Genomic DNA, 10,927 nt, shown 5'->3' with positions numbered 1-10,927 from the left:
AACAACTGTGCTCCTATGCACCTGTTAGTCAGAGTGATACACACACACACCCATACTGCGCCTGCCGAACCGCATTCCTGCGGGACGATACCGGGCTTAAAGCTGTGGATCATCCCACGTGGCGTTCACCTGCCCGCGCTCGTGCACAACCGGACCCGTTCGACTAGACAGACCGTGTTTGGTGATGTGCGCGTGTACTGCGACCCGACTTCATTCCGAGACCGAAACCGTCCCGGGAGCAAACGGGACGAACGCGAGAGCAAGAGTAACGATCACCACTCTTATCCTCTTCTAGAGGACGGTAAAGTTGTCTAAACGGGAGGAATTACAACCTGTTCACGTTCGAGTGGAGCAAACACGCGCAATGGACCAGGTATGGATTTCATCTGTTTTGGTATGATTTGGTATGATAAGGTATGATTTTACCTGGCAGTTACCATACACGCACACACACACACACACACACACACACACATCCTAGCTGTCGGCCCGGAGACCCATGTCGGTCATTAGTATTGTTCTGTAGCGTGCCTGAGGTAGTTTCAATTGTGCCCCGCACACTGAAGGAGTGTCTGATGGTTTCAGGTCTCTCCTCGTCTGTCTCAACAACTGTTCCTCTCTGTTGTTAGATAACCCGCTTGTTAGGTAAATCATTTTTATTAATTTATTATTTATTTCTATGATTAGGTTAATAGGTCAGTAATATCTTGAAGTAAGGCCAGGACTCTTGTTTTCGTATCTTACTAATCATTTCTGAAATATTGAATTGTTAAGTCTGTGTGTGTGTGTGTGTGTGTGTGTGTGTGTGTGTGTGTGTGTGTGTGTGTGTGTGTGTGTGTGTGTGTGTGTGTGTGCTTGTGAGCGTGTGAGAGAGAAAATGTGTTGATGGCAAAGTAATGTAAACATAGTTAATTACTCTAATCTATAGCCTTCATACATGGCTGCTGCGAATGATTAACTGGTTGATGGGTGACAGTGTGTGTGTGTGTGTGTGTGTGTGTGTGTGTGTGTGTGTGTGTGTGTGTGTGTGTGTGTGTGTCTGTGTCTGCGTGTCTGCGTGTGTGCGTGTGCGCGTGTCTGTGTGTGTCTGTGTGTGTGTGTGTGTGTGTGTGTGTGTGTGTGTATCTGTGTGTGTCTGTGTGTCTGTGTGTGTCTGTGTGTGCCTGTGTGCCTGTGTGCCTGTGTGTCTGTGTGTGTGTGTGTGTGTGTGTGTGTGTGTGTGTGTGTGTGTGTGTGTGTGTGTGTGTGTGTGTGTGTGTTCACTACGCAGTAGGCTATTCCAGAGCAGGTCCGTCCACTTTCTCTCTCCGCTGCGGCGAGCGGAGGAATGACTCCACTGTCGCGGAGGTGGCGGAAACCAGTGCATTTAATTCAGTGTTTCTTTTCAACCCCTCCCTCTCCAGGAAGACACTCTGGACTTCAGAGCCCTGAGGGCAAAGTTCCAGGATGAAGAGGTCCTCCTGAAGCAGCCCAAGAGCAAACCTGCCCTCCCGCAGAAGCCCAAAGTCATGCCTCCCCCTCAGAGCCCCACGCATACCCTCCCACCATTCACCCTCCCCGCTGGCGCCCGCCCCACCCTCCTCACCTCCATCAGCCCCACCACCAAGGGGAAGAACCCCTTCACCCCCCGCGTGGTCTTCAAGGACGACAAGAAGGACAGTAAACAAAAAATGACCTTGAAGAGCAAGGAAAAGAACGAGGGGAAGGTGAAGGGGGGCCAAGGGAAGCCCGAGGCAGCGGGGGTCACTGCGGATCTGTTGGATGAGAAGCAGAAGAAAGAGGGAGACCTCGTCAAACAGGCCGTGAAAGACAAGAAGCTGTTCCCGGTTTTTTCCACCAAGGCCACGGGGGGCAGAGCTGAGCTGGTGCCCGCGTCGCCTCCGCCCAAAAACCTCACTCCGAAGAAGAAGAGCTTTCTGGGCTTCAAGAAGTCAGTGAAGGCTGGACCGTCGCCGTCCATACTGGACACCCCCAGCCCCCCAGTCATCTCTGACCCAATCCTGCTCATCCCAACCCCCCTCACACTGGTGGCCCCAGTCCCGGCCCCCCCTGCCCCTGCTACCCCGATACCAAAAGAAGCCCTCATTCCCCCCACCCCCACCCTACCAAACCTCACTGCAGCAACTGTTGCCCCCCCTTCCCCCCCCACACATGCACCAGTGATTCCAACCCCTCCCACTCCCGGTCCTGAAACCCCTGCTCCAGCAGACCACTCCCCAGCGATAGAAACCCCAGCTGAGACCCTCCCGGCCCTGCCTGCCTCCGTCTCCCCCTCCCCGGCCCTGCCTGCCTCCCCCTCCCCCATCCCGGCCCTGCCTGCCTCCGTCTCCCCCTCCCCGGCCCTGCCTGCCTCCGTCTCCCCCATCCCGGCCCTGCCTGCCTCCGTCTCCCCCATCCCAGCCACCCCCACTGCTGTTACCCCTGTCCCACCTAGCCCGGTCCCGACCCCACCAGCCACCCCTCCACCCACAGCTATTCCTCCTCCACCCATGGTCCTTCCCCCACGACATTCCCCACCTCCGCCCCCAGCCCGGGGCCTTCCCCCACGCCATTCCCCACCTCCGCCCCCACCCCGGGGCCTTCCCCCACGCCATTCCCCACCTCCTCCCCCAGCCCGTGCCCTCACCCCTTCCCTGGCTACACTCCCATCTGTTACCCCTACTCCATCTCCACCTCCATCCCAACCTCCATCCCCACCTCCACCCCCTGCTCTTCAGGCTGAGCCAGCTGAGGATGGGCAGGTAGTAGTAGATGGTACCGTTGTGGAGGAGACGCCTCCCTCTCCCTCCCTCTCCCGGTCTCCCCCTCCCGCTCCCTCCCTCTCCCCGTCTCCCCCTTCCCATTCCCCACCATCGGAGGCCAGCTCCGCCCCCCCGTCCCCCCGGTCTGAGCGCCCCCTCTCGGGCCTGGCAGCCTTGTCAGCCCTGGGGAGGGCGGAGGAGATGAGCCCCGTGAAGAAGCCGTCTCCCTTGGATCAGAGGGTCCTCAACGCCCTGGAGAAGGCCCGCAGGAAGTTCACCAGGTACAGGATACCCAGTAACACTTAGCTGGACGGGCCCATAATTGCTTTAATTTGATTATTAATTTGGTTATGGTTTAGTTTATCTCCTTGTCATGTGTAGTATGTTATTCTGAACTATGATCTGAGTATAACCACACAAAACACAAAAGGTGTTACCTATGAAATGGCATCCTGCTTTTGCATCTGATCATCATATTTCAATGTTATAAGCAGTTTAGTTTGGGTCTGGTTTGTAGGCAGACGTTAGTCAAATAGGGCGTTCAGCTTAAGAGGTTAAAGGGATAGTTCCAACTGCTTATCTGGCCACTGTCACTAACTCCTAACTGATAGCGAGTTTTTTTTGTTGCCAAAAACCAACCAAGTCAATGTACCCTAAATGTATATGTTTGACACTTCAAACAGTGCCCAGATAAACAGACCTAAAGTGTGGATTGAAGTCTGTCCTTGTCCATAGACTCCTTTCAGAGTAAGGAGTCTAATATGTGTTTTTGTCATTAGGGTGAACTATCCATTCAAGTGTCAGTTGTATTCGTACCTGGTTTCAGTGGTTCATTTGGATGGTGCACGCCACCAGCATTGTGGGTTGCAGTCCCACATGGACCACATAATGAATATATGATATAACCGTCACCTGAGATAAGAATCTGTTATAACCATATTATTGTCATTCAACTTCATTTCTCCTCTCCCAGCCCTCTGACCTCCCCCACCACCTCCACCTCAGTCACCCCCACGCCCGAGGACCCCCCCCCTCCCAGCAGCCCCACCCGCTCTCACCCAGAGCTCCCACCAATCGACTACGACGATCAGATGGGGCCGACACCCCCCAAGCCACTGAAAGCAGCCCAGGTCAACGGTATCGACCACAGTACGTCTAAACAGAGCCGTGTGTGTGTGTCTCTCTCTCTCTCTCTCTCTCTCTCTCTCTCTGACTCTCCCCCCTCTGTTTTCTCTCTCTCTCTCTCTCTCTCTCTCTCTCTCTGTCTCTCCCCCCTCTGTTTTCTCTGTATCTCTCTCTCTCTCTCTCTCTCTGTCTCTCTGTCCCTCTCTCTGTCTCTCTGTCTCTCTGTCCCTCTCTCTGTCTCTCTCTCTCTCTCTCTCTCTCTTTCTCTCTCTCTCTCTCTGACTCTCCCCCCTCTGTTTTCTCTGTATCTCTCTCTCTCTCTGTCTCTCTCTCTCTGTCTCTCTCTCTCTCTCTCCCCCCTCTGTTTTCTCTCTCTCTCTCTCTCTCTCTCTCTCTCTCTCTCTCTCTCTCTCCCCTCTGTTTTCTCTGTATCTCTCTCTCTCTCTTCTGGTTGCCTTACTGTTCTGAAGATGAAGTACTCGGGGGACCAGGTGCCCCTCTTCTCCTCCATGCCAGGTAAGAGATTAAAGACACTGAACAGAGTATTACTTTAAGGTTGAGCTCTGGCATGCAGGAAATCTGGTCTGCTGATCAGTCAATGTGCCTTTGGCCCATCATCGCGAGGTGTTGCGTTGTTGAGGAGTTTTCACAGCCACAGACACACAACAACAACGCTGGGATCCCTGGCCTCTGCCAGAAACAACTCTGTAGCCAGGAGGGCGGAGGTGGGGCGGTATTTCAACTATCTGTTGGTGTCACGGTGGCTGGGAGCTCCTAACCTGCGTGTCTGTCATTGTCAGCATGGCTGAGAGCTGCCGTCATGCTTCGACAACTTTCTAGGGAGTCACGTGAATACTGACTCCAGTTGACTCACTCTTTATCAAAGGGAGTCATATGACCGGGGTGAACAGACTATAATCAGCATTCTCTCATTGATGGCACTTCAATGTTCTTGTATTTGAAATGAATGATTTGAATCAATGAATTGAATGTTATCCCAGATTCCTTATGCATTGTCGTCATCTTCCTTTCACATAACTATGCCAGTGCAACTCACACAGTGGGTTTGACTGGTTTGGCTTCCTTAGCATTTAAACATCTCTCTCTCTCTCTCTCTCTCTCTCTCTCTCTCTCTCTCTCTCTCTCTCTCTCTCTCTCTCTCTCTCTAGGGCAGGCCTCTCCTGTGTTGGAGGGCATAGCAGAGGAGGGGGACCTCTTACCAGAGCTGTTGGTAGTCCCTCCTCCTCCCCCGATGAAGCCTCTGACTGATGCTCAGTTGCTGGGCCCCGCCCCAGAGAAGCCCCACCGCCCCCCCACCGTGGACCTGTCTGCCTACCTGCCTGCCTCCCATGACCAAAGCGGTACGTCCATCAATAACTGTAACCTTTGACCCCCTTGTCTATCACTAACTTAAAGACCCCTTAAGCTGGACGGGGCCATAATCAGGCCCAAATTCTGCTTTTATGTGATTATTAATTTGATTATTGTTTACTTTATCTCCTTGTCATGTGTAGTATGTTATTCTGAACTATGATCTGAGCATATCCACACAAAACTTCAAGGTGTTACCTATCAAATCTTTTGCATCTGATCGTCATATTTCTAATGTTATAAGCAGTTTAGTTTTGGTCTGGTTTTGAGGCGGAAATTAGTCAAATAGGGCCTTCCTTTAAGCCTGTGCTTCTGTCCTTCTGTCCTACACTTTCAGAAACATAAAAGGTTCTTCGGCTGTCCCTGTGAGAGAACACTTTGAAGAACCCTTTTGGGTTCCATGTTACACAAAATGGTTCTACATGGAACCCATAAGGGTTTGTCTCTCACAGGGTTAGAACCCTTTTGGAACCCTTTTATTTGTAAGAGTGTCTATCGCTCCTCTTTAGCGTGTGTCTTTCTCTCCTCTCAGATGTGGAGATTCCTGCTCCTCCAGAGTTCTCCGGAGCTGATCCTGACCTCGGCGTTCCTGACTTTGAGGAATTTGGATCTGAGGCTTTGGAATTCGAGTCTCCGGAACTCCAGGCTCCAGAGTTGGCAGAGTTGGAGTCTTCGGACTTTGGGAACGAGATATACGCCACTCCAAAGCCATTCAAGCATGCCGTCATTCCAAAAGCTCTAGAACAGGAGTTTCAGGAGGAGGGGGTCACGGAACCAGAACCAGAACCAGAATCAGAAGATCAAGGAGGTTCAGAGTTCGGTTTGGAACTCAGAGAGATTCCGGAGTTAGAGCCATTGGCGGACGGGCTCCAGAATTCTGACCCCACCTCCCCTGTCAGTCATGATTTCCAGCCAATCCCAGGGTAAGGCGATGATCTAAACTTCCCTCTCTCTGTCCTCTCCTGTGTGCCATGGTTCAGGCACATTACCACTGCGCATGTATGTGTGATGGGATAGCCTCCTTCAGCCTCCTTCAGCCTCCTTCAGCCTCTTTCAGACCAATGATGATGTTGTATTGTAGTAACAAAATGAGAATGGATCGGCTGGCATCTCATGAAGTCAAAAATATTTCAAAACAGAATCCATAATCCCCAAAAATACCAAGGTTTGGAATACCAAATACCAAAAATACCATGTTTCTGACATATAGTGGAAAAATAATGGCATTTCAGTGTAACTGTCATTGTGTTTTGGTCACCACTAGAAAGGCTCTGTGTTGTCTCCCCCCTCCCTCCAGGCCCCCGCAGGATGAGAACAACTACGAGAGTTTTGAAAACGTCTATGAGGACATCAACACCTCCACCAGCAAACAGAAGGGGAAGAACAAGAAACGCAAAGGACCTCCAAAGAGTAAGAGAGTACAGCTAACCCTAACCCCACAGCTAGGCTCCCTTCCACAGATAGGCTCCTCAGAGACCACAGATAGGCTCCTCAGAGACCACAGATAGGCTCCTCAGAGACCACAGATAGGCTCCTCAGAGACCACAGCTACACTCCTCAGAGACCATCGCTTCCAGTGAACCCCCTTCAGGGGAGAGTGGTCGCCTTACTTTTCCTGGTGGAGGTAGTTGATTCAGTCAGCCTCACACTGCCCATACACACACACACACACACACACACACACACACACAGACAGTCAGTGCCTGCCTATGACACTCTCTCATGGCCCTGTGTGTGTGTGTGTGTGTGTGTGTGTGTGTGTGTGTGTGTGTGTGTGTGTGTGTATGGGCAGTGTGAGGCTGACTGAATCAACTCAGGTCCCTTATCAATCACAGTGAAAGATATACATCACATACAGATGATTGGATCTCATCTAGCCATAACACAACACCTGCAGTCAATAAGATAACGGATGTAAACTACTACTTACATAGGACTCAGTCATATACTATACTGTACTATACTGTACTATACTGTACTATACTGTCCTGTACTATGCTGTACTATACTGTACTATGGAAACCAGCCCTGCAACTGTTGCATAACTATTAATCTTTTTGCTTAATCTCTCACAGACCCATATGTTGCTGAAACTCAGCCATCGGTAAGAATGATTGCATTTTTCTTTGGCTTTGAAAGTGTGTGTGCACGTGTGCGTGCATGTGTGCATGTGTGTGCGTTGGAGCTTGTTGTTGACATCTCCTAAAGCAACTTAGAGTGTGTGTGTGTGTGTGTGTGTGTGTGTGTGTGTGTGTGTGTGTGTGTGTGTGGTGTGTGTGTGTGTGTACGTTGGACATACTGAGCCTCTGGAGAGTGTTGTTTATGTGTGCAGAGATGCAGTCGAGCTCATCAGACCTCCTCTTCTTTACAGACTGAAGAGACACACAAGATCAGCTGGTTCTCCAAGTAAGTCCTGGTTACTGACCCAACTCTGATGTCTCCTGCACTCTGGGTTCGGCCCAAAGCATCCGTGGTTTCAACAGTCCCAGTGACATTCATAGGGGTCTCACCCTGTCTCTTTCTCTCTCTCTCTCTCTCTCTCTCTTTCTATCTGTCTATGTTTCTCTCTCTTTCTTTCTCTCTTTCTCTTTCGCTCTTTCTATCTCTCTTTATCTCTTTCTATCTCTCTTTCTCTCTTTATCTCTTTCTTTCTCTCTCTCTTTCTCTCTCTCTTTCTCAGGACCGAGAAGAAGCCCGACGAGAAAGAGCTAAAGAAGAAAGAGAAACAGCGTCTGGAGAAGGAGAAGAAAGAGCAGAAGGAGCAGAAAGAGAGGGAGAAGAAGGAGCAGAAAGAGAGGGAGAAGAAGGAGAACGAGGTGAAGAAGAAGTTCAAGGTATGTTGTTCCGGTTCCGAGAGACAGAAGAGAGGGAAGGAAAGAAAAGAGGAGGAGAGGGTGGCCCCACCCAGGGGAGGCTGGTGGAGGTAGAAATCGGAGGACGGGCTCATTGTAATGCATGGAATGGAATGAGGAATGTTATCAAACACATGTGCATGCATAACAATGAGCCCATCCTCCAGTTTCTACCTCCACCAGCCTCCCCTGGGTGGGGTATATGTTGGCATAGAAACCTGTCTGGATTCATTCCTCTACCAGGGAAAGTGCAGCAGAGCGGCACGTTAAAAACCAGAAACCAAACTACACTGCTTATAACATTAGATTAGAGGTTAGGATTTAGGGTTAGGGTTAGGGTTAGGGTTAGAGTTAGTTAGAAATATGATTGCAAAAGCAGGATGCCATTTGATAGGTTAGGGTTAGGGTCAGGGTCAGGGTTAGGGTTAGGGTTAGGGTTAGGGTTAGGGTTAGGATATACATGCATCTATAGAGGATAACTAAGTCCCAGACTCCTCCATAGAGAACGTGGACCACAGTTAATCCAACAGGGAACATGTTAACTAACACAGCAGACGCTGATGTATCCAGAAATCAACATATTCACACAATCAGTAAATCCACAGATTAACACACACACACTAATACACACTAAACATCCACAGATTAACACACACACACACACTAATACACACTAAACATCCACAGATTAACACACACACACACTAATACACACTAAACATCCACTGCAACACCCACTCTGGGGTGGGAGGGAAAGCGGTTTATGTCATTAAATGTAAAAAACCCCACTGCCGGGATTAAGAGGTTTACATAGCATTAATCACACTTTGGTACAGCAATACAGTATGTCCTGGTGTGTGTGTGTGTGTGTGTGTGTGTGTGTGACCCTGTCCCCTCTCTCAGATCACAGGGCAGGAGGAGGCCATGTACCAGGCCACGGTGACGGTGGCGTCTAAGGGCCGGAAGGACGACCTGGCGGTGAGGAGCGGTGACATCGTCAGCATCATCAGAACCACCAACTGTCCCAAAGGGAAATGGCTGGCCAGGGACAGCAGCAACACCTGTGGGTTACCAACCCTAACCCTAACCCTAAACCTAGCCCTAACCCTAGCCCTAACCCTAACCCTAACCCTAAACCTAACCCTAACCCTAGCCCTAACCCTAACCCTAGCCCTAACCCTAACCCTAACCCTAACCCTAACCCGAACCCGAACCCGAACCCGCACCCGAACCCGAACCCGAACCCTAACCTGAACCCTAACCCTAACCCGAACCCGAACCCTAACCCTAACCTTAACCATAATGACCTCTGAACTCAACAACGTGTGTGTGTGTGTGTGTGTGTGTGTGTGTGTGTGTGTGTGTGTGTGTGTGTGTGTGTGTGTGTGTGTGTGTGTGTGTGTGTTGTACAGATGGGTATATCTCAGTGGACCAGGTGGAGCTGGATATAAAGGCCATGTTGGAGCTGGGGAAGAAAGCCAGCCGAATGAACAGCAACAGCATCGTAGAGACAGATGCCACCAGTACGGGGAGCAGGTAAACACACACACACACACACACATATTTCTATGCATATTCTTTCACACATTGTCTACAGAAGTATTAAACATGTTCAGAAGTATTAAACATGTTCAGCAGCTGTTTGTTATTGTGTTTAAAACCACATCCTTGTTTGTCTCAGGAACTCCAATCACCACCCCTTATCTACGGGCAGCTGTGAGTACTTCCTATTCCTCATTCACCAGTCAGTCTGTCAGTGTATATGTCAAAATATGGTGGTGGTCATCCTGAAGGACTCTGTTGTTGTGTGTCCTAGTCACGGACGACAGTGATGAGTGGACCGGCGATGAGGAAGAACTTCTCTCCTCCCCCACGGAATACACAGACAAGTAAGGCCACGCCCCCCGGTGGCCATATTGGCCTCGATCAGGGTTAGGGTTAGAGTTAGGGTTAGAGTTAGAGTTAGGGTTAGGGTTAGGGTTAGGGTTAGAGTTAGGGTTAGGGTTAGGGTTAGGACTAGGGTTAGAGTTAGGGTTAGGGTTAGGGTTAGGGTTAGGGTTAGAGTTAGGGTTAGGGTTAGGGTTAGGACTAGGGTTAGAGTTAGGGTTAGAGTTAGGGTTAGGGTTAGGGTTAGGGTTAGAGTTAGGGTTAGGGTTAGAGTTAGAGTTAGGGTTAGAGTTAGGGTTAGGGTTAGGACTAGGGTTAGAGTTAGGGTTAGGGTGAGGACTAGGGTTAGGGTTAGGGTTAGAGTTAGGGTTAGGGTTAGGGTTAGGGTTAGGACTAGGGTTAGAGTTAGGGTTAGGGTTAGGGTTAGGGTTAGGACTAGGGTCAGAGTTAGGGTTAGAGTTAGGGTTAGGGTTAGGGTTAGGTTAGGGTTAGAGTTAGGGTTAGAGTTAGGGTTAGGGTTAGGGTTAGAGTTAGGGTTAGGGTTAGGACTAGGGTTAGAGTTAGGGTTAGGGTTAGAGTTAGGGTTAGGGTTAGGGTTAGGGTTAGGACTAGGGTTAGAGTTAGGGTTAGAGTTAGGGTTAGGGTTAGAGTTAGGGTTAGGGTTAGAGTTAGGGTTAGAGTTAGGGTTAGGGTTAGGGTTAGGACTAGGGTTAGAGTTAGGGTTAGGGTTAGGACTAGGGTTAGGGTTAGGACTAGGGTTAGAGTTAGGGTTAGGGTTAGGACTAGGGTTAGAGTTAGGGTTAGGGTTAGGACTAGGGTCAGAGTTAGGGTTAGAGTTAGGGTTAGGGTTAGGGTTAGGGTTAGAGTTAGGGTTAGGGTTAGAGTTAGGGTTAGAGTTAGGGTTAGGGTTAGGGTTAGGGTTAGGGTTAGAGTTAGGGTTAGGGTTAGGGT

The 10,927-nt window shown here is 50.1% G+C and overlaps 1 protein-coding gene across 1 annotated transcript; it reads left to right on the top strand.

The window, feature by feature from the left end:
- The first annotated feature begins 206 nt into the window (after nucleotides 1-206).
- Nucleotides 207-9,991, top strand: LOC310824478 (uncharacterized protein). The gene is made up of 13 exons (XM_083697725.1): nucleotides 207-373; nucleotides 1,404-3,022; nucleotides 3,715-3,890; nucleotides 5,036-5,227; nucleotides 5,770-6,160; nucleotides 6,535-6,647; nucleotides 7,313-7,341; nucleotides 7,609-7,643; nucleotides 7,918-8,071; nucleotides 8,993-9,152; nucleotides 9,502-9,625; nucleotides 9,771-9,805; nucleotides 9,906-9,991. The coding sequence occupies exons 1-13, from the start codon at nucleotides 365-367 to the stop codon at nucleotides 9,980-9,982; spliced, it is 3,114 nt and encodes a 1,037-aa protein (XP_083553851.1). The 5' UTR covers nucleotides 207-364; the 3' UTR covers nucleotides 9,983-9,991.
- The last annotated feature ends 936 nt before the right edge of the window (nucleotides 9,992-10,927 follow it).

The sequence above is a fragment of the Argentina silus genome (assembly GCF_951799395.1).
Source record: "Argentina silus genome assembly, contig: scaffold_415, whole genome shotgun sequence".
NCBI classification, from domain to species: domain Eukaryota; kingdom Metazoa; phylum Chordata; class Actinopteri; order Argentiniformes; family Argentinidae; genus Argentina; species Argentina silus.
Note: the sequence above shows the minus strand (reverse complement) of the source record. Positions and strands in the feature narration are given on the sequence as shown.

Excerpts from the sequence above, each read along its gene's own strand:
- LOC310824478 (XM_083697725.1), top strand. Across the intron at positions 3,891-5,035 it reads GGTCAACGGTATCGACCACA|GGCAGGCCTCTCCTGTGTTG; the intron begins GTACGTCTAAAC and ends CTCTCTCTCTAG. Across the intron at positions 9,153-9,501 it reads CAGGGACAGCAGCAACACCT|ATGGGTATATCTCAGTGGAC; the intron begins GTGGGTTACCAA and ends TGTGTTGTACAG.